General features: G+C 29.9%; 1 protein-coding gene and 1 long non-coding RNA gene across 5 annotated transcripts; one reads left to right on the forward strand and one right to left on the reverse strand.

Annotated features, from left to right (window-relative positions):
* The first annotated feature begins 241 nt into the window (after positions 1–241).
* On the forward strand, positions 242–6,473 carry LOC109808269 (Leucine-rich repeat protein kinase family protein). Of its 4 annotated transcripts, none has more exons than XM_020371180.3 (11): positions 242–499; positions 1,091–1,242; positions 1,425–1,557; positions 1,706–1,777; positions 2,108–2,251; positions 2,422–2,487; positions 2,606–2,676; positions 2,827–2,970; positions 4,368–4,709; positions 5,111–5,505; positions 5,871–6,473. In XM_020371180.3, exons 2-11 carry the CDS (start codon positions 1,134–1,136, stop codon positions 6,180–6,182), a joined length of 1,788 nt encoding a protein of 595 aa, XP_020226769.1. In that variant the 5' UTR covers positions 242–499; positions 1,091–1,133; the 3' UTR covers positions 6,183–6,473. The 4 variants fall into 4 exon arrangements, with proteins under 4 accessions (XP_020226769.1, XP_020226770.1, XP_020226773.1 ...); XM_020371181.3 differs by lacking the exon at positions 242–499 and adding an exon at positions 506–804; XM_020371184.3 differs by lacking the exon at positions 242–499 and adding an exon at positions 506–676.
* Positions 4,874–5,975, reverse strand: LOC145954587 (uncharacterized). Its single transcript, XR_014431828.1, has 2 exons — positions 5,835–5,975; positions 4,874–5,629 (listed from the first exon to the last, which is right to left on the reverse strand). It is a non-coding gene; the product is annotated as an uncharacterized LOC145954587 (long non-coding RNA).
* Positions 6,474–24,820: the final 18,347 nt, after the last annotated feature.

A 24,820-nucleotide genomic window follows, 5' to 3' on the forward strand; every position in this document is an offset into this window, starting at 1 on the left:
CACACCTCCTTTCCTTATCCTTCTTAAGACACTTTAGCAACGAGTTTTCCACGGTCCACCAATTTTCCCTAATTAATGCCACCTTTTAAAATCTAAAGTGCTCCTTTGCCTTTAAAAAAACAATTGAAGAGCCACTGTCACGGAACACGAGAATATATAATCAAATCATTTTTAGTGCCACATTGTGTGGGAATGAGATATATGCTTTGGAGTTGGAGCATTTAACGTCAATTTGTATTAAAAGGGATCACAAACGCGATTATTATCAACAAAGTGAAAATCCTTGTTTAGTGGGATTCTCATTCTCTTCCCACCACTCACACTATCAATTTCCTGCATACATTTTTCAATTCAATGTAAGGAGTCATCGCTGTTTCCCTTTTCACTCCTATTGCTCAATGCCACGTGGGCCCCTTCCACTTGATCATCACATTCATCACATTAAACTTTTCCTTCTTCAACTGCTTCTCTCCTTCCAATGTTCAAGCTCGCTAAACTAGTATGTCTTTTTTTTTTTCTCCCTCCTCATTTTTCCCCTTTGTCAATTAACTTCGTAGAAACACTTGCTAGCTTCTTGTTACATAAATAAAAGACAAACATCAACATGCATGTGATGTTGTGAAAATACGTATATCAATGATTGACTTTGAAAATTCATGGACTAATATTAGTCTAGGTGCAGGGTTATTTTGGTTTGTTTTTATATTTCTTCTTTTATGTTTTTGGACACATCTTGGTTTTCTAATCTAATTCATCACCCTACTAAATTCCATATTCAGGCCCCTTGCAACTGTGTCCCTCTGTGTAACTACCATGCTTTTGATGAACAAATGTTCTATGTTTCTATATTGGTTTCTTAAGCTTTTATGTCATATGTTGCTTTTTCTCTCTCGCATTCATCTTTGAAAACAAGGAGTTGCTGTTGTAGACTTTATATCCTGCTGGCTATATATATATAGTGTTACTATTTGGATTTTGGAGCAAAACATCTATATGTATCTGGACTTTTTTTTTGCTGCTTAATTTTATTGTTATTTATGTTAAAATGTTATTAAACTGTTTTTGTTGGTGATTTTTTCCCCGTGAAAAGGGATTCAACCAGGTGAGTTTCCTTGAAGATCAAAAAAGTTTATATGTTTCGCCCAAATTTTAGCAGGGGTCCTCTCAAAATATTGACGAGGTGGCTCATATTCCTTACTATCTTCAAACTCAGTTCTGCTATCAACAATCCTGATATAGAAGGTGTGGTAAAATATTGTTTTCCGCTTGAGTTCCAGTATTTTTACTAAATTATTTCCAATTTCCATAGACCAATTTTTGACCAAGGTATTCTCTTCTTTGTGCATAACTGTATATTTCTGAATTAACTACTTTGGCACTCTTAATTGAATAATTCTGAACTAACTATCAAGGCAAATATCCAGGTGAAGCTCTGCTCGATTTTTTGCATTTCCTCAATGATTCCAATAAGCAAATAAGAGACTGGGACAGTCATTTAGTGAGCCCTTGCTTCAGTTGGTCTCGTGTTACTTGCAGAGACCAGCATGTCATATCTGTGTAAGTTCATCCTCATAGAAAATACAAAATACTTCTCATTACAATATTCTTAATCTAGTCTTTTCGTCCTTGTCTATCATTTTTATGTCTCACTGTAGATTTCTAAGATTTGTAGTAATTTAGCTTGTCAATTCTGATCAATCTACAGGTCCTTAGCTTCAGTTGGATTTTCTGGAACACTCTCTCCCTCTATTACCAAATTGAAATATTTGGTTAGCTTGTAAGTTGACATTTATAAGATTTGCTTCTATTGCTACTATACTAAATCCAGATAATCAGACCATCTTCATTTATCCTAAGTAAAATTTCCTAGAATTATTAGGAGTATGATGCCATGAAAATTAAGGTAGTGTTTAATTTTACTTTTGTAAATCTACAATGCATAATTGCATGTTGGACTCTCTCATTCTCTGTTGAAAACTTTTAAAAGTCATGCTCATCATTTTACTGAGAATAATTTATGTAATTACGAATTCATCCTCAATTTGTAAGACAAACTATCTCTTATGTTTTCCTTGCATGATTTGTCTTAATTACACTTTTCATGCAGGGATTTGCACAATAACAATCTTTCAGGATCCTTGCCTGATTACATTTCAAACATGACAAACCTACAATATCTAAATCTTGCTGACAATAATTTTAGCGGTCCTATACCAGCTAAATGGGGTCAACTATCCAATCTAAAGCAACTGTAAGGCATCACTTTCCATTTCTCTGGTCTTCCATCCTTGTATGTGTGAACAATTAAAGGGTCAGCAAAACTACAAAAAATTGTATTCTTGAGACTATTTTGTTTTTATGACTTTAGTTGCTCCATACTTCATTGGATAATATAATTGGTTTGTTTTTTTCATTTGACAGGGATCTTTCATCCAATGATCTTACTGGAAGTATCCCAATGCAACTCTTTTCAATTCCAATGTTTAAGTAAATTTTCCCTAAATTTTATTACAACTTCATATTCATTTGCGTATGTTCTTTTAATAACAAACATTTTTCTGTATGCTCTTAACTAATGAAATTTCGTTTCCATGATTGCTTTCAGCTTTTCAGATACGCATCTTAAATGTGGCCCTGGCTTCGATCAACCTTGTGATTTTAAATCTGAAAATCCAGGTTTGATTGTTTAACACAGACAAAAAGAATCTGTCATAGGTTTTTGATACATGTGAAAGAAAATGTAATTAAAGTTGAAGAATATGAACTATGAATAAAAAAGGTTAGCTAGTAAGCTAGTACGTACCTAAACTTTATCTCTTATTGTAGATTCATCCCACAAATCAAAAATGGCAAAAATTGTACGTTATGCAAGTTGTGGTGCTTTTGCACTTCTGTGTCTTGGGGCTATCCTTACGTATGGATACCATCAAATGCTTAGGCGCACAAGGGAAATCTTTGTTGATGTTTCAGGTAATTTTTCCTTTCTTTTCAACACCCTTTTGCCTCACCATAACTTATCAATGCCTAGTTGGAAATAAGGAAATGTTCCCTTTTGAGAAAATGAATTCTCATTTCATTTTTTGTTTTGCCAGATAATTCAAAAAATGATATCTTGCTTTTTTTCCTTTTTTTTATTTTTTATTTTTTATAAATATTTATCTATAAAATGATGAAAATAAGAGTCGTTTGATAAAAAAAACACATTTTCTATTTTTATTTTAATTATAATAATGACAGCTTATTTTATTTTAATTTCTAATTTTAAAAGTTTGTATAAGCATCAGTGAAAATGTTTTACGCTTTAAATAAGGAGTTTTTGTTGTTTTCTGTATAATTTTTTAAAAATAAAATAAAATGATATTTTCATTATTAAAAGTGAAAATAAAAAAGTTACTTTTACTATTTGTAGCCTAAATTTTTAAAATAAAAAATAAAAGGGAAGCAATTAAACTAGAATATCCTAACTTTCTCTTATAATGAGAACAAAGAAACAAAGATCCACAAAAATAAACAAAGAAAGTAAATTAATAGTTACATTTATGATTTATTATATATAGAGGGAGAGGAAATGTTGTTTGTTAATTTTCATATTAATTAAAAGCTAACATGTATCAAAAAATTATTTAAAGCTAATATTATTTAGTTTATCCTCTAAAAGTGTATTCAATTTATAAGAATAGGATACGGAAAGTTTTGCACATAGAATTTTTTTTTTTTTGTTACAATTACGTTTGTATTAAGATAAAGCATAATTCCATACAAAATCAGAATCAACCTTACACGTAAATACAAGTACATAATCATAGACTTAGCATGTGTTTGGATACACGTTCTGGTAAGACAACTCACACTTTTTCCTTCTAAAACGTGATTCTTCATTTTTATGTATGTTTGGAATTCTTTATTTTTACATGATTCTATAGATGAAAATCAATTTTAGCCGATACTAGTAAAGATTACTTCTGCGTTTTGAAGAAATTGATTTTGGTCAATGCTGGTAAAGATGAAAATCAAATTTTCATCCGCAAATCCAAATACATACTTAGAAATATAATAATTCATTTGCATCCTTCCTTTATAGATATTTTAAGAGTTTCATACTACATTTAAATGGGATGAAAGGAAATAGAAAAAAAAAACACGAATAGTGATATATTATCTTTTATTTAGTTGAAAATAAAATAAAGGGGAAATGAAAAAAAATTAAATAATAATAATAATTTTTCTTTAATTTGATTTTCTATTCAATATAAATTTCAAATTTTTCTCATTTTCCTTTTGATTTCTGTAGACAACCAGGGTGGGCTAATTCATATTCCTTACACCATAGAAAAGTAATAGTAATATCTGATAAGTTAATTCTACAGGTGAAGACGATACCAAAGTTTCTTTTGGGCAGTTGAGAAAATTTTCTTGGCGTGAACTCCAACTTGCCACTAAAAATTTCAGTGAAAGCAATGTAATTGGTCAGGGTGGTTTTGGAAAAGTGTACAAAGGAGTACTCTCTGATAACACAAAGGTCGCTGTAAAACGCCTTCTTGATTATCATAATCCTGGTGGAGAGGCTGCATTCGAGAGAGAAGTTCAACTTATAAGCGTTGCAGTTCATAGAAACCTCCTAAGACTAATTGGCTTCTGCACAACCACAACTGAAAAAATCCTTGTATACCCTTTCATGGAAAATCTTAGTGTAGCATATCGACTCAGAGGTAAAACTAAAACTAGATTGCTGTTTTTATCATTTTCACCATGCTTCAAATTCAAACTTAAGTTTCAGTCTTGAGCATGTGAAAATATTGACAACAAAATATGGAGTACTCATAGAGTATCATATATGTTTCTCAAATTGGAACTAAAGTTTCATCACCATAAATATATGTAATAAATGATTTTCATTAAATGTCAATGCATATTATCAAGATAAAACTTGAATTTGAATTGGAGATCAGTCCTAACAATATATATAATACTGTATCTAAGTTTTGTCCAAGATGAACAAATATCATTAGTCCATACTGAAAATAAGAGAAATAAAGGAATTTGTTATCTGATCCATCCCTTTCCAAGCTTTGTGCTTATTGTTTAACACTATTTCTCTCTGCTGCCTTAGATTTAAAACCTGGTGAGAAAGGCTTGGACTGGCCAACAAGGAAACGCGTGGCTTTTGGCACTGCACATGGTTTGGAGTATCTACATGAACAATGCAATCCTAAGATAATACATCGTGATCTAAAGGCTGCAAATATCCTTCTAGATGATGAATTTGAAGCTGTTCTAGGTGACTTTGGTCTAGCCAAGCTGGTTGATGCAAGGATGACTCATGTCACCACTCAAGTGAGGGGCACAATGGGTCACATTGCCCCAGAGTATTTGTCCACTGGAAAATCTTCAGAAAAGACTGATGTTTTCGGATATGGCATAACGCTTCTTGAACTAGTCTCTGGTGAGCGTGCAATAGACCTTTCTCGGCTCGAAGAAGACGAGGATGTTCTTCTGATCGATCATGTAATCTGTTTCACCAATTACTTAATCATGTCACATAAATGCTGCTTACTGGTGATACAAGGATGTGTTATTGCCTTGCTGTTATGAGCTTGTTCTAATGTTTAGTCCTTTCTTGATCCAACCCCTATAAATAATATATGAATTTAATCAAAGTGCACTAACCCTTATAAAAGCTTTTTACACTATTATCCAATCATGTGTACTAAGTTTGTTGACCTTTATAATAACTATATCAAAGTCATATTTCACATGAATTCTAATTGGTTAGCAAGATAAAAGTATTTACACAGATATTGCTTCAAAGTTACAAACTTGTAATATATTTTCACCTTGTACTATTATATTAATGAAGCTTGTTTAAACAGGTAAAAAATCTGCTGAGAGAAAAGAGGTTGCAGGACATTGTGGATAGAAACTTGAAGAGTTATGATCCAAAGGAAGTTGAGACCATTCTTCAGGTTGCATTGCTTTGCACCCAAGGCTTTCCTGAGGATCGTCCAACGATGTCAGAGGTGGTAAAAATGCTGCAGGGAGTGGGCTTGGCAGATAGATGGGCTGATTGGCAGCAACTTGAAGAGGCTAGGAATCAAGAACTCTCACTCATGACTCACCAATTTGTTTGGAATGATGAAACCACTCTTGATCAAGAAGCCATACAGCTTTCCAGAGCAAGATAAGCAGAGCTGGAGAGTCAATTTTGAAATCCTGTAGTTTTATATGACATACAATATAATATATACATATGTGTACTTTAATGTACTTTTGAAAGATGTATAAGTACCTAAAAGGGTCTGTGTTTAAACAATGCTGGATGTACAACAGAAAAGAAAGGAAACGAATGAGGGGTCTGTCACAGGCTACATATTTGAACAGGGGAAGATTCAGGTTGCATTATGTATATCACAACTGTGTTGCTTTTGTAACTTTAGAAATGTGCTATAATAGTTGCTACAATATTTCTTTCTTAATTTCTTCTAGCTTTTGGTTTTCTGATCATCCTTAACGTGAAAGCTAACCAATGTCTTGAGAAAAAGAAATTTTTTTATTTATTAAAAATGGTATTAATGCACTATTAATTTGTGAGAGATTTTTAAAATGATGAAAATGTTGCATCTTTTTATGAAGATAAGTATTTATTCATAAAACGGTGCAGGAATGAAAAGTTGTATTCTTTTAAAAAAGTATAAATTCTTTTATGTAAAGACAAGTGCTGTATGTAAGTTTACACAATCAGAACTGTCTAATGAGAAAATTGCTTAGATGGAAGCACATTACCCACCACTTTCATGTCCCTTCCAGTTCAGATATTTGAGAAAATACTACCCCTGCTAGGTTGGTTCATTTTCACAATATAATTGTAAGCTGTGAGAATTACACCATCAAAATTTGGGGAGAGAGGCACCATACAATTGCAAATCTGATTAGGGAGAAAATCTCTAAACCCTAAACATCAAAATCAATATTCCAGGTCTGTACGACATCGTACGTTCTTGAACATTCAAGAACAATTGCTCAAAACATTAGGACAGAGTATGTTTGCTCAAATTAAAAAGAAGAAAGAAGAAAGAGTAAGATGTTGCAGTGATAAAGGGCCTGAAATATCACGGGAAAATCAAATTCAGACGAGTGATACTGCAAATTTTGATGTTGCAAGTTTAAGAAAAAGATTGACGGAACCGTAGAAGCATCAAGGTCCAACCAAGAAGCTGAACTTGCTATTTTACAAAAATATTGAAAGTTTCAGAGATAAAAACGTACAATAGACAAGAATCGAAGAACTATTCGCACAGAAAGAAAATCTGAGAAACACAACATTACGATAAGTAGCACCAGTGTTATCCTTATAAAGGGGCTCTCGTTTTTGCTTATATGGGCCTCTATGGCTGTCAAACCCAATTAATAGATATGGCCCATTTACAAGACACATTTGTTTTTGCTACATAGTAAGACACCTATTTTATTGACACTACTATTAATAATTGGTTTAAACATTAATTGTAATTATTTTGACTGTGATTTTATTGACACTACTATTAATAATTATTTATTTATGTAATTAAAATTTATAATAAATAAACAATTTTGATCTATAATAAAAAATTATATTATGATACAAAATTACTTTTTATTATTTATTGATATTCTTTTTTAAAAAATATTAAAATTATATATTTAAAGTAATAAGAAATTAAAAGTATTAAAATGAATATGAAATTGAATATTCAAATGATAAAGAAGAGTAATATTTGAATTTTGAATATAAAATATATATTTCTTAAAATGTTTAGTTTTTTTTATTATATAACAAATCATTCATTGATAAGAAAAATATAGGAGAAGTTGTGGAATAGATGTTAGGAGTGTGAAGTATGAAAAAAAAAAGTATACAAATGAAAATGGTTGTAAAAAGAATAAAGGGAGTGAAGCAATTAAAATCTCAACGGCTTGAATCCCTTCATGTAGAGTATGTCACAACTCGCACGATGAGTCGCGTCTCAGTAGTCTACGAATAATGAGTTGTTTGTTTAAATGGAAATGGTTGGCATCAAACTCTATTAACCAGCTCCACTACCATCAAAGAATCTGAGTTGTAGGTGAGATGTCTGAGGCTAGCATCCCAACAAAGTTCAATCCTTGAAGAAGTGCAAGTATCTATACGAAGAGGATTGAGTTTTTTTCTATAGTGCCAAAGAAATTAACCTAGCTAGTTTGAAGCTACCATTATGGTCACGACATAAACCTCCAATACCAGCCTTTCTTGAAGATCCTAATAGACACCCATCCACATTCAACCAGTAAGATATCTCTTTATAACTTTTCAAAGTCACCCAATTACAATGGACAATGGTGCATTTCAACTCATATGGAGCTAACATGAACCATCAAGACTTTTTTACCGGATGTAATCTCTCCCAAGATAGTTAACAACCCTTTGTAGTTTTTCACTGATCATGTGTACAAATATTATTGTTTGAAATATTAATGTAGTAAAGAAAAATCCATCTATAACTTTTTTATTTTATTGTAAAGAGGACCAACAAGAAGAAAAGAAAAGAAAAAACTACTGTGGACATTAGTTGAAGCATGGGGTTGAAGAGGAAATTGTAAAAAATATGGCGCGACATAAAAAACTTTCAAACCTATATATCTCCATGAACATTGCATATCTTAGAAGAGCATCTGGGGTTGTGTTGATTTCTCTGAAAATATGTTGCATGTAATGGAATTGAATGAAGCAGCAGTTGTGTTCAAAAGTGGAAAGATGGTGGATGAAGTGAACATAGACAAGACTGCACCCAAAAAGGTTAAAATGAAATTCATATTTTTCATGCTCACATCTCCGAACACGTGGCAAGTTGTGGAACAGAAGATTCTACGAGTAAATGAAGAGGATGAATTCGTATTCGGTTTTTCTTTTTCATTCGTACTCACTTTCCGACCATATATAACTGAAGTGAAAACATCACCCACCCACACCTACCCTCCTTATTTTATTAATACATATTCGAATCATGCTCAACACAATCATCTCTTCTATCAACCTTTTTCTTTTACCTCTTCTTCATCTTCATAACAATAAATTTTAGGACACCAGATGCTCTCCTAATAAATTTTTCTTCTATGAGATTCACTTGTATATATAATACTATTTTGGTTCTTTTTATAAGAAATATACCGTAATTTATTTCTTACGGAAAGAACAGGAGGTAGTAATAAACATGAAAAAAGAATTCAAATAATAAATTTTACATTAGAAAATTTTAAATGTTCACCTTTTTACTCAGTTTAGAAAAAAAAAATGTACTCAATATTATTACATTTTAAAAGAACTCATAAAAATATTCATCTCAAACAATTACAACCCTTAAACTTTCATTTCATTATGACTAAGTCGAACAACAAATAAAATTTAGAGAGAGAAATAAGATTAGTGATGATTTGGTTGATTTGATGATCATAATTGTGACCAAGTGGTTAAAGGAGTCAAGACATCACGATATGTGGTCATTCGGCCATCTTAATTGTCAGTATGACCAAGACAGCATAGTCAAACAGTTAATGTCGGAGTGATAGTCATGTCATGTATTGTGATATGTAATTGTCTTATATTTTCTGGTACAATAATCATTAAAATTATTATTATTATTATTTTAATAAAATATTAATTCATTAGAGTGGGAGTAATGATTAGAGATGAAGTGTGAGTGAGTGGTGTGGAAGGAAAGGAAGAGGTGAAGCAGGAGAGTTGAATTGATAATGATAATGTTGGGAAGAGTGCAGCACCAGCAGCAGCACCACCGGCCAATTCTGAACTATCACATATTTATTTCTCTTCATTCAGCTTCAGCCATTACCACAAACATCAAAGTAAAGCCGCAAATCAGGGTATGGTCCGCACTACCTATACCTTACTCATTAGTACGTCCAAACATTACCATATGTTATTTCTTTTTTTTATTTTATTTTTTATTTTGAGACATATCTTTGAATTATAAAAAAATAATAATAATAATTCAAAATAGCAAAATAATACTTTATTCCCCGTATGCGTTTGAATCAATCTCTTAAAATGTTTAATTGCTAGATAGAAACACGGCCACTTGTGCTTCTTTAGGGTAGAATCACGTCATAAAGGAAACCTTCCTTATTTATTTATTTATTTATTTATTTTGGTTTTCCGGATATATCCTTTCTCTTTTGTACAGTATGGAAATAAAAAGAAAGGAACTGCAAAGGAAGAAAGAATAAACTGGACCCCTGTAACGTACGTATGCCTCAAGGAATAAAACAACATTGAGGGGTGACAAGAGAAATATAAAAGAAATTAAGGAGTATGAGAAAAGAGAGAATGAATAAAAATAGGTACATTTTTAGAGTGTTGAAATTGAAAAAGAAAACAAGATAAAAGTAGATCAAAATACTATTTTTTAACAAATCCCACAATTTTTGTATATATTTTACAAAATCTCTTCCTTCATGAAGATATTATTTTTATTATAGGTCCTACTTTTTTCCTCTTCTTCTAATATAAACAATTAAAATTTGTTCTCTTTTATACTTTTTTTCTCTTCTCAAAATGACTTGAAAGGGTGAGCATAACTTCTAAGAAAATAAACATAGAGATGCCTTTTAAGCCAAAATATCATACATAACACCTGAATTACTGTTGATCAAGGTAGGGGTGATGATGAGTTGAATTCAAATTTTCTAACTTTAAAACATAAAAATTATAATAATTTAATGTATTTAAATCATTAAATTTATAAAAATAGATTATGATATGTGTATAATAAATATTTTAACTTAAATGTATATACGTTACAATTTGATTTATTATTATAAATTCAATGATTTAAATGCATTAAATTAGTCAGAAGATTCGTTTCGTGTCAGCATGTGGTTACAAAATTTGCTTGCGTTGGACTTTTTAAAATCAAACTACACTTAAATATGCACACGACCCATTAGGAAAAAACTCAAAAGATAATACAAATATAAGATTAACTCGTTTATAAATATAAGACGTAGAAGTACATATAATTTTTTAAAGGTTAAAAGAATTTTTTTAAAATCATATAATTTTACTTATTCTTTCTTTTAGTTCTTTTAGTTTAAAGTATATATTTTTTAATTATTTTTAGTTTTTATAATTTACGATAAATTTTTTAATTTAATATTTGTAGCTTTTTAATCTTTTTAGTTCTTATCAATGTTATTAACATACATGATAATTAATTTGTCTTAAGAGTTAAATTTTATTCTTTCTATTCCAAAAGTTAAGTTTTAGTTATTAAGATTAACGTATATGAATTAAGAAATATTTAGATTTAAATTTTTTATTTAATATATCTCATTTTTAAACTCTATTATTTTGTTTTATAAAAAGATAAGTAAATAACTGATATAAAAAAACGCCTATTGAATAGATATAATTAAAAAAAAAATCAATTAAACTTAAACTTTAAAATAATCATTATGTTTTAGAAGAAGAAAAAATAAAGCTTTGGATTGGTTAGTATTTATTTAAAGATAATATATTTTTTTTCGTGTAAGCTCTTAACCCATTTCTTATTTTTTAGGACTAAAATATGAATATAGTCAAAATATTATTGTTAAAGATAAGGAGAGAGAAATGGCCGGACATCCGTACGTGTAAAGTTTGACTAATTTATATTTTAGTTTGAGTATTATAAAGGTAGTGAGTCCAGGGTTAGTATTTGGATAAAGAAAAATTAAATAAAAGCATATCCGTAGGGTGCTAGTGCCATGCTAATTAATGATACCATGACAGTGTTACTATTATTAATCGTGTGCTGCGTCACGATTCATTATAATGTCGTCTTATTATATATGATTGAGATTTCTTTAATCCCCACTTAAAAAAAAAGAAAAAGATAACACTGATATGCATACTTTATTTTTAAAAAGTTGACAAAAAATAATGCAAAAGAAAAAGCATTATTATTATTATTATTATTTGTGTATATATATATATATATAGAGAAGAAGAAAAGGAAGAAAGGGTGAAAGCAAAGAGCAAAGAAGAGAAAGAGGTGTATAAGTATAATCCTTAGTGAATATGAAGGTGAAGAAGGGATGGCTAGCAGTTGAGGTGGAAGAGGGTGGTGGGCATGGGTGTGAAAGATTTATGATTCCAATTTGGTATCTGTATCACCCTCTCTTCAAGCACCTTCTGGATAAGGCTTACGAGGTTTATGGCTACCACACCCAGGGACCCCTCAAGCTCCCATGTTCCGTTGATGACTTTCTTCATCTCAGATGGAGGATCCACAAAGAATCCACTAACCATCATCATCCACACCTTCCTCATGCCTTCAACTTCCACTCTTGCTGATTCCATTTTCTCTCTATTTACACATGCAACACAAATCTTACATCACTTTTTACTTTTTACTTCTTGTGTGCCTATGTCTCTGTGTCTTTTTATTGCAGAGGATTGGACTAGTCTATGTAACTATATATCTATTCTCTTCTTTTCTCATAACTTTTCATATATTCAACTTACATCTCTTCTCGACCAAAGACCATGGTGTTTACGGATATCGTGTATGTGTTTCTTCTTTTTTTCATCACGTGTATCACTATCATTTTAAATGAGATGTATATTATCTTATTTAATTCATATTTTAATGTTATCAGCTTCATTTCAAATATTGCACTTCCAAATCAATTTAATTTCAATTCTATTAGATTTTATTGAATTAGGCTTCTTTTTTTTGCAAGCTTGTTTTTTTATTTTCAAGTACAAATTTTAAATAATGGGTTTAATTAAAATAAAGTTTAAATGATTTTTAACTCAATTATAAAATATTTTTACATTCATTTTCTAAATGTGTTAATAACACGCTCTCTTTGTTATTAACTTAAATATGTTAAAAATCACAAATTTTGTTAACTTCAATTTAGTAAAAATCTCAAATATGCTAGAGAATTTTACTTTTAAGTTAAAAATTAAATCTATTAAATGAGAAGAGAAACTTAATTGTAATTTTGAATATACTATTAATTTCATCCGATAGATACTCTCAGTTAGATAGAGGTTATTATTCTTTGTGTTCTTCGATAATAATAAAATTAAAATTATGAATTTAATTTTAAATTTTAGAAAAGCACACTCTTATTATATTTGACAATAATCTTTTTAAGTTATGATTGCTACTATCATTATTAATATTATCACTACTAGTGTAGTTATTACTATTAATTATATTATCATTATCACTATTATAATGGTCACTATAGATAATATTATTAGGTCTCTAAGAGTGTTAGGTATATAACTTAATTTGATTTTTCATATTTCATCATTTAAATTATGAAAATCTAATACTACTGTTATGGTATAATAGTTTGAGTGTGTCTACCACGACCTTAACATGTATAAACTAAATCTCTTATGAGATTGACCCGTCAACTATTCTCAAAGTACTATACACCATTCTAGTAACCAGTTAAGGATTTACTCATCAACTTCATATTTTACTTAATTGGTCACTTTATACACATATGCTTTGATTTAACTCCTATAAAAATTTCACATAAAACTTAAAAGAGACAACTTAATTAAAACAATTATCTATTTAGAAGTCAACTTAAAAGGTTCTCAACTAAGCTTTCAGAGCACCACAACTTATATCCACACAATAAAATATTTTAATTTCTAAAACTACTTTACTCTCCTCTAGTTTTTATATATCTCAACTAAGATATGTATCTTTACCACATGCCTATCAACTTAGTAACTTGATCAACTATAAACAACATACAACATACAACTTAATTAACTTCATCAAATCTCCTTTTCAAGCAACTTTAAACATCATCATGTATCATCATTCATATATCAGTTCGTAAGCCTACGAGTCAACTAAATTTAAGTTCATTTGGCCTACCAATCTTAGTTGGACAGTCCAAAATAACATGATTATATTTAGGCCATCATTTTTAAAGTCCAATACAAATTTATTTGTGGGCTAGTCACACTAGTCCATTAGGTCAGAATTATTATGTCACCATTGACACTTGCACTATCATAATTGTTACCACTACCACTTTTATTATCGCTACCATTATTACTTTAGTCGTTATTGTCATTATCATCATTAATACTACTATTACCATTGTTAGCATCATACAAATGTACTCTTAAAATAATTTTAACAATATAAGAAATTTTTAAATGAGTTTATTTTGAAGATAATTTTTTTTATATAAAAAAAACTAAACTACTTTTTAAAAACTAAAATTTTAAAATTATAAACTATTTATAATTATTGAAAATTTTCAAATTTACAACTTGTAGAACCTAATTAACACTTTTGAAATTATATTAATCATACAACTTTTTTTAAATTTTACTACAAAAATCATGGTTGAAATTTATAATTACGTTCAAATATAATTATATTTTATTTCAAATATATTTATGTTTGAAACTCAGTGTAGACTAGCACTGTAAGTTATAATTTGAGCATGTTAATTGATAAAATATTTAAGTATTATATGAACGAAACTTAAGTAGTTACTAAAATTATTAACTATTTAAATTTCGTGCATAATAGATTTATCAATTAACATACTTAAATTATATATATTAGTTAATTAAATTACTATGATATCTCTAAAATAAATTAGAATGATGAAATTCTTTCATCCTAAATTTTAAGTGTAAATTGTTAATACATTCCAATTAAAATGTGAGTTTATTTATTAGAAATATTCATATGTGTAAGTATGAGTTAAATTTTAATAGTTGAATTATTTAATATTTGGGTATTATCTCAATGTCATGTATATTACCTTTGTTTAAAAAAATAAATTAGAGATTTGTAATTAAATAATTTATATTAATATTTATTTATATTTAAAAAGTATAGTATACATTACATTCAACTTACTCCACAGTTTTAAATTTCTTTTATAAAAAAATTGTATAATTAGTCTATTGAATAAGAACTTTTTATTTAATTGTTGAATTATTAAAAAGTAATGTATAAAAAATTATTAATATATATGTATTATGGTCTTAATCTAATTAACTTTTTCTTATTTAGTTTGGTGGATGGACACCGAATAAAATTTGTCATCGATAGCATAGCTAATTGTTCAATGCTTCTGGTCCTGGAGTTGTTTAGGAACATTTCATTGCCGACATTTTCATTTTCAGTTGTTGATAAAATAAAGATTAGTGTTGATGGAGTAGTCAAAAGTTGGATCGATAGGTTTAGCAGTAAGTGGTGGTCTAATTCAGAATGACTAAGGTCTCTTTCTTGGTGGATTATTCTGCCACTAATTAGGGATATGCTCTTTTGTTAAAGCAGAATTTTGTGGCCTTGTGTTGGGTCTCGTCCTAAACTTATTAGTTGACTCCAACGTTTGGCGAATGCATTTGGTGAAAAGAGGTTGTCCCCAATCCCATTCAACATTGTTGGGAGGTACCCTCCTCCATCCACCAACATTTCCTTCATCTGTCACCTTCATCACAAGGTGCCCTCTTATTTGGTCCCCTCATTTTGAGAACATGTATGTTTCTTTCACCGTAAATCAGGTGATCATGTTTCTAATTAATTTTTAATATGATATGTAATGAATTATTATAGTACTAGATTAGTTAATGATCTTTCTTCTCCTTAGTTGTTCAATTTTTTCTTCATGTGTCGAACCCGTTATTATATATTAGTGAAAAAGAGGTGTCATGTGTCTTATTGTAAAAAATGGGGGAAAAAAAAGATAAAATAAAAAATGTGCAATTTTCTTCAAAATAGTGAGATAATTGAACAAATTAGTTAAAGAAAAGTCTAAACGAATGTAAATACTAAAATAGGACATTCCTTTTATTAATTACTAGTAAAAGAAAGATATATTTTGTGCTTTTGTACATTTATTTGAAAAGGTTGAGAGTAGTTGTAAAAAAAAAAAACTAAGATTTCAAAATAGGTAGGTCTTTTTTTTTATTTATTATTTTTTTTATTGCAAAGAGTGAACTAGTTTTAAAAGTTATGAAATGTGTAATACAAATATAAGGGTAGAAGTATCCAATGAAAAAAATTGAAATCAAAGGGTAGTTAGTTACATAAAAGAAAACTAAAATACTCCTAATTGCCGTGACGAGGAAGGGAATATTTATTGCTTAATTTTGTGTTTTTTAATTAAATATTTTATACTAAAAAGTAATAAATAACCTCTGGTTGAGAAAAAATAATGTAAGAATTAAATTTCTTTTGAATTAGACTGATTTTTTTAAAAGTTATTATAGAAAACTTTTTGTGTAATTCTCTAATTTATTTATTTATTTTTCTCACTTTTTTGAATCATCCAAATAAATAAGGTAAAAAAATATTCTCCACTTCTTTCTTTATTATTTCCATGCATCGAATTATTATTATTATTTTTATTTTCTTTCTTTGTAAAAAAATGTTAATGACATTTTTTTAATTATTAATTAAAGTTTATTAAAATTACCAACTTTAGTTGTCATAAAGAAAGATTTATTAAATGAAATGTTTGATCAACAAAATTTATTATTTTTAAAAAAAATTAAAAAAAATATCACTATTCTTCTTTGTCCTTTTTGCTTATATTTTTTTCCTTCTCGTTTCTTTTGAATTCACAAGGGTATATAAGTAAAATGGGAAGAAGAACATAGAATGATGGATGGGCCTATACTTTTCTTCCATGGACTGGGTCATCTCATTTTCCACCTTGGGCTTCAACTAAAACAGTTGGGACTTGACTCCTTTAGACAAAGATTCTGGGCTAACTCGCCCATGGTCCATGGATGTTTGTTTCAAGGATTTTTGTATCCTTCAGTTTTTTCTTTAATAAAAATATTTTGAGAAAATTAATTTTAAGTAATTTAAGGAAAGATAATAATATTATTTATTCCCTCTTCATTATTTTAAATTATTTTTAACTAATTCATAAGCATTAAAAGCTTAAACAAAATTATTTAATAATCTTGAATTTATAAAAAATATCCTTTTTTAAAAAAATTCATCAATTCTATTGTTTTCTCTCTCCATTATTATTATCTTGTTTATTATTGAGAATGGCCGCTCAATGTAATTAGCTAATCCGGAATTATTTCAACATGTTTCAGCTCCAAGTCTTAAATATATCTTACTTGACTCATGAGAAAGAAGAAAAAACTTTTAAAAAAAAAGTATAAAATGATTATTGAAGGTACCAAAAAAAATTGTATTAATTCAGATGAGTTATATCGTTAATAGTTGAAAAAACAATGGCAAGAAGAATTTGATTATGTTAGGATACAAAACATAAATGTTTTTTTTTAAGAGCTTTTGTATCGAAGATAAAAAGTATTTTTTCATTAGAAAATTTTTTAAATTATTTTTTAAATTTGTATCTAATGAAAGCTGGATTTGGAGCAACATCTCAATTGATAAAGATTTTGAGAAGTGTTGATCATTCCGCCAGACAACACTCGCAGTCGCAGGTATTCGCAATTACAATACATTCTTCTCTGCTCCAATTCTTCATCATTACATTCTCTTTCAATAGCTTTACAATTATTGTTACAGACTTGTAATTATTAGTCAAAAGTACACTATCATATCTCATTTAAAAATTATTGATGCCTACAATGAAAACACTTTCATAGACTCTCTTGCAATAGCTTTACAATTACAAGCAGATTCTGGAAAATAATTTCATAAACATAATGTTGGTCTATTTACTATCTGTTGAGTTAAAAACAGGATATGTATGGCATTTGACGCTCACACAATTCTGATGTAGCTAGCTTAGAAACAAAGTATTACCAGGGGTTTAATTTTAAATTAATAATGCTCTTATCTTACTTTAATTGTCATTGTTTTTGTTATAAGATACAATAAAACTCCAATCTGGCACTTAATTCATTAGGCGGATGTTAGAAACAAGGTAAGATAGATTAATGGAGAGAGAACCATACAAAGAGTATTAAACGAATTTGGGATCAATTTTTTAAGATAGTAGTCCGTTTTTCTTCTGAATAGGATTATAGTTTATGAAGCTTCACGTGGACGATTAGTTGTTAAATATATTGATAAAAAGATGAAAGTGAGACAGACTTAGAATTATGTTGGAAATATGCTTAAACATATTTAAGAAAATAAATTAGTTTTGATAAGAATCTTTTATTTATGTTTTGAATATTTAGATTTAATTTGTTTTGATTATTTTATGATTTATTTCTTTATTTTTAAAATAAAATAATATTAATATTTGATTTTGTATCATAATTTTTTCTATAAATAAAAATATTATAAACAAAATTTGATTATGTTCCTTTGATAAAAATTATATCTTTACAAAATGTAAATATAAAATAAATCATATTTGAAAATTAATAAATTATAACTCTTATAAAGTTATAAGTGATAGTGTGATATAATATATTCCGCTGCATGAAAGATTAGATCCCTTATTTGAGGAGAGGATTGTTAGGATACAAATAAGATTCTATTTTGATAAAATAAGAAGAGAAATAAAAACTTATAAAAATACATACATATTTCAATGATTAAGAAAACTTTTAAAAGGTAACCAAAAGCAAAACTTAAAAGTTTAGGTCCAAAATGGACAATATCTTATCATTGTGAAATTGTATATAAAATAACCTTATAAAAATAATGAAATTATAACCTTATAAAAATAACGAAGTTATAATCTTTATATAATATCTCCATACAAATACTATAGAATATCCCAACAAATTTTTTGGCGACATTAATTGATATTTTTATTCTTTATTTAATATTTTGTTCACTTAACAACATAGAGATGAGAATAAGAATTATAAAATATACATATTGATATCACCAGAAGGTTTTTCATTGGCCATGCTAATTATATAATTAATTGATGAACATAATTAGCTTGTGTTTTATAACCTAAAAAATAAAATAAGATGATGAAGTTTTATTGCTCTATGTATTAGTTCAACAAAAAATAATTATAGAATCAATGGTAATAGATTCTTGGGGAACGAAGTTGTTCTTTATAAAGGTGATAATTTCTATTATTAAATGGATACGACAGTCTATTGTTTTCCATCATGATTTAATCATTTAATGTAATTGTCAAATTCATAGTCAATTTATATATTTACTTGACTTCTCAGGCACGATTGAGGCACAAACTGCTGAAAGATCAAAAAAAGACATTTTCAAAGTGTGTCTGCAAAATTCCTAAATAAGAATGTTGTTTGGGTAAACAACTGAATTAAGTGCTATTAAATAAGCTCGTCACATGAGCTTACGCCATAAATTTGACGTTAAAAGCTTTTGAAATAACTGAGGAGAGTTTATAGGAATCATAAGCCATTTTCATGAGCCTAAACAAGGTCATCAAAAGCTCTTCGAAACACTTTATTAGTCCATAAGAAAATTGGTTGTGCAAGCTTGGTGTCTATATTTGGAATACTTGTCTCAATCATGAAGTGAGAATGCCCCAAGGATTATGGAGGAAATGTGCTGTTGAATTGAATGTCCCTTTGCTTCTAATATAAGTAGATCTACTGGCTTGAAGCTTTTAATTATTATCTATGCTGTTTTGGTGTATGATTTGATTAATATATCGCTGCTTAGTAGCTAAAATTGGCTTGGACAAATAATACTTGAATTTGTGCGTGTGTATTCTCTCTCTTCTCATGCCTTGGTTGTCCTTCATTGAGAATTCACCTGTTGCGTGTGTTCTTCATTTCATGTAAATGTTATAGGAAATGGTTCTGTTTTTATATTTGGTGAAATAGGAATTGATAAATTGGTATGTTCAATTGATAGCAATTATTTTTCCCCCCACCATGTACTGCTTCTATTGACTATTGGTTCTTCAATAAAAACTTTCAGCACCTGGGGTAGATGAATATTGCAACAAGCCAACGATTGTCCTTGATTAGTAAATTTATATACTCAGATGTTGCATGTGGTGCCTATCACACCCGTGTCCTAAAAAGCAGTTAATCAGTTTCTGAACTTAACCCTGTGCTGATTTAGTGATCATTATATTATCATTGTAATTATTGTTTTCGTTTAGATATTATTACTGAACATTTTAACTTGGTTTAAAATGAAAGTAGTGTGCTGCTTTGCTGTCGGGTAATGTATCAAGCTGGGTATCATGTGGGCCCGCTATAACTTCCGTTACTTCATTTTTCTTCTTTTGTATCTGAATGGTGATATTATAATATATTTTTTTTCCAGTTTCTCCTTGGATGTCATTCATCTACCTGATAAACTTCATGGTCAATTGTTGAAGTCTTTTGTTTGTCAGACTAGTGATGCTGTTTATCCTTTGCAGTTTAGTTGTTGAAGATATGACTGTTTAAGTAGATGAGTTCACAGATAATGCTTTTCGATGTTTTATGAAGCATATGTATGGACATGCATTGACGTAAAACTTAGTGCCTCTGTGGTGCTTGCTTATTCAGAACATAGAAAGCTAAAAGTGTCCTATCAAAAAGCCAAAAGAGAAAGCATGCTATAAAGATAGGGTTTTGCATGATTGAGTAGTAACTCCTGGGCATTGGTAACTTAAGTTTGAAGCAAATGATCTGTACTGATGAACCAGCTATATTAAGCTAACAGCCTAATGTCCTAACAAACATTTGGCTGATAGAAATTGTTACCTATAATTATGCACTAGATTTGAAGGAAACTCTTATCCGAGTAAAGTTAGGGATACTTTGGTTCCATGTACTGTCTTTAGTTATTTTGAATTACCATGTAGGATAGCTCAGTGCATTTGCCTTGAAAATTTGCTTTACATTTTCGTTGCCTGTATTTACCATTTTGGTGCTATTTTGCCTACAATTCTGTTTGTAAATCCTGTTGTGTGTGTATGTGTATAATTTTATTCTATCTGACTAATTATTCTTATATACCCACTTTCTCTTTCATCTCCTATTGCATTTTCTTTCTCATCAAATAATTTATTACACACAGTATATCACTTTTTCTCCCCCACCTTTTTTCCTTTCTCTTCCTTCTATTGCAATACATCCTAAAATGGTTATCATGGTCCATTTAATTTTTTGGGTATGGTAAGTTATGGATTACGCACACAAAGCTAAGGTCATTTGCCATTCGTTTTGTTCCCCACGGAAAGTTAACCAGATGATTCTATTAAATTGTAGTAGTAGGTGCAATTATATGAACCTATATCTTGTTAATTGTCACCCTACGTGCTGATGCTATCCTTTTTATTTGTATGGATATTCTCATTGATGTAAGGATGTCTGGTTTTGCAATTGGCTATCCATCAAGATGATGAAACATTTTGGAATACCAGGAAGTCCGTACGAGGGTGGGCTCATTTTGAATATGAAATTGGGATCTTTATGCTTTGTCTAAGAAAAAGATGTGAGGAATATTAATATGGCGTGACATTGGTCAGAATTAAACAGATGAGGTTGTTTGCCCGTGGTATCTCCACCAACAAGACCTACCAAGCATTTATTAAAAGGAAAATAGAAATGTGATTTGATGAACATGAAAATGGCACTACACTACACTACAGTGGTCCTGTAATGCAGCTTTCTTTGCACCCATTAATAAGTTGCAATGAGCCATTAATTGTCCTTTAAAACATAAAGCTTGTGATGTGATTTATATATGTGGAAAATGCAATTGCAAGGTCATGATCATCTTGTTTTGAATTGAAGTTGTCCAAATGGCAAACATCTTTGGATTCCCCCGCTTGACATGCACAGATCTTCATATATAAAGTCGACGGTAATAAATGTCTGCGCTGATTAGTCAAAACATTGGGACATAGCTTTCCTGTTGAGCTTATGGCTCGAGATTTGAGACTCCAGACCCGACCACCTCATCCTCTCACTCCCACCGTTTTTAAACACACAACCATCACCTCTTGTTGCTTCTGTTTTAATGTATAACACTAATCGTGTAATAGTGGTTAAAGTTTAATCAAATGCTACACAATTTGAATTCTAATTTTAAATATTATACATTTTTTTGTTTGATGTATAAATTAACCTAGTGTAGTTGTAAAATTGATAACTAAAAATGAATAAGTATTAGTAACAAATTATATATATTATTTAAAGTTGAAGGCTCATGGATGTTGTTGTATTTATTATGTGTTTATGGTTGATAAGATATAGTATTAGTGATGGATATTTGGGAGTGATTGTTGTTGATAATAATGTGAGATGGAATGCAAAGTCAAAGGATGTTAGGAGTGAGATTTGAAGTGCAGGGTAGGGGAGATGCAGGCGACATGTAAATTAGGGGAGGGCCCGAGAAATGAGGGTGGTGTGGAAGATGCTTAGTGATGAGCATTATGATGAGCCCATAATTGAAAAGAGTGGTCCCTACAGGAACAGGAACAGGAACAGGAACAGGAACAGTAAGTAACAAGAACCAAACATATCTGGTCACCATGGGTGGTCCCCCACGTGACCCAACTCTTCAATTCGCACCACGTGCTCTTGTCCCCTCCACGCGGGTCCCACACCCCGCCGTACCAACCAGCATTTATTGCTATCACATGGCCATGCCTGCAGCCTACCATGCTCGGAGAATCTCGGCCGTCCATTCCACACACACCGCTTTGACCCCCATTTTACTATAAATACATCCCTTCTCATTTTTATATTTTTAATTACTACTGCTCTCAACATGCTCTTTATTAAACCATACATACTAGTACAAATTATCATGATTTTAAGTGCAATCTGTAAAATTTATTTGATACAGTAATTAAAGATTTAAAGTTAAATTTATCGATGTAATTAAAGATTTAAAGTTAATTTTGAAATGGTGTTTTATGAGTCACTCAGGACTCAGGAGTGGTCCAGGTGAAGAGAAGTGATATAATGGTGTTGTTCCTCCTCGTTACTCGGGTTCTTTACTCCCTTCTCCCCATCCTACGCTCCCGCTGACACCGACATGTCTCTGTAGCCCTTCGATCCTCTCATTCAACGGCTCTGATTCTCCCATTCCCTATTCGCCGTCTTTCCCATGACGTCTTTCACTCTTCACTACTCTTCACGCTCCCACCCATACCCCAACTTCATGCATGCATGCATCATATTCATAATTCATGCATGTGCATTAGTATCATTCACCTTCCATTCCTCAATTTTCACAAGCTGCATGTCCTCTGTCCTAATTAATTTTCACCTACCTAACATACGCTGTCCCATTTTCCTCTTTTATTCACATACATGCTGAGACAAAAGTTCTATGCCTTAAGCTTCCACGCCTTCAAAACTTTCTTTTCTAATGTTACATCTTCTGCTCAACAAAATACATAACTGCTCCTTTTGCCGCAGGACTCTCTTCTGTAACGCGCCTACTGCTCTACTCTTTATACATACAATTACGTACTTCACCTAATTAATTCATACTACCTTCTACTTTCTTCTGCTTTATTAAGATACTATCAAATCTCTAACGTCTCTGCCTTATCATATCAATTAACAAGGGAAAAAAAAATAAAACAGTACATATACCGTTTCATGAATTCAATGATTTGCATGAAATTGGCGTACCTAGTCATCAAGATACCTTACCTATAGTAATACGGTTATGCTATTTGCACACTTCTACGGATTTGGATCCTGGCATTAGTTACTATCACAATGTTATACTATATATTATTATTACATGAAGAGATAATGAAACAATTATAATAAGGCTCAATATTATTTATATATGATCTATTCATTTCATTTTGTGTATTTATCTCACATGACATTAAATTATTTTAATGGTTATTAATATCAGAAATCTTAATCTCTCATTTAGTATGAATCAACCAGTGTACGTGGTGTGGATGTCAATTGTTGATTTTTTTTTATCAGCAACTAATATTTCTTATTACTTTATCCTCTATAGTGACTTGCTCAGTTTTAAAAAACCAAATCTTCTAAAAAGAACTTATGAGAGTTATAAGATATATTTTCGTAAATTCAAATAAGCTTCTTATAATAGTTTTTCCAAACATTATATCAATTATGTTGATGAATACCAACTTATAAAATAATGATATTACGAATAAGAATAATATATTTTTGAATAAAACTCGTGTGCTTGTTACCTTAGAAGAAAGGAATAATAAAGATTCAAGCACAAGTAATAACGTAAAATGATATGAGAAGTTACATAAAAACATTAAAAAAAAATATACGTATTTACAACTCACCTGATGGATCGTTAGTGTCTTGAAAATGTAAAATGAGAGGACCTATAAGAAGCTAGACATTAGACATGACACTGGTTGGAGTCAGAAGTGTATATCTGGCTCTCTTTATGATAGTTTTTATCTGCTCCCACATGAAAATTTAGTGGTCTTTAGGTGCAGTAAATCATATGCTAATTATATTACCTATAATATATTCAACAGCTCAAAACTTATACGCTACTCATTAACCCATTTCTTTCCAGATTGAATGATATATCTCTCTTCCACCCACATGACCCACATATCTTTTCTCTACTCGAATTAATTATTATACGTACAATATAGTATACTTTTTTTACATGTGATTTTCTTATGCCATTGCAAACATCCTTGTGCAAGACGCATCTGTATATGAACATGGCACAAGTATAAATCCTTATTTTTTTAGCATGCTAACACGCATATATAGATGTGTGCTTATTAGAAACATTTTAAGCGTATAACTGCTCAGGCTATTAGTAAATGAAAATGTTTTATATAATATGTAAACTACCTTTATTTTCAAAAATATTTCAACGAAAAATGGTGGTGAAGAAATAAATATAAAGACATGGCTACACTTTGTTTTTTATATATAATTGAA

The sequence above is a fragment of the Cajanus cajan genome, chromosome 2 (genome assembly GCF_000230855.2).
Source record: "Cajanus cajan strain Asha chromosome 2, NIPB_CcT2T_4, whole genome shotgun sequence".
Lineage (NCBI taxonomy): Eukaryota > Viridiplantae > Streptophyta > Magnoliopsida > Fabales > Fabaceae > Cajanus > Cajanus cajan.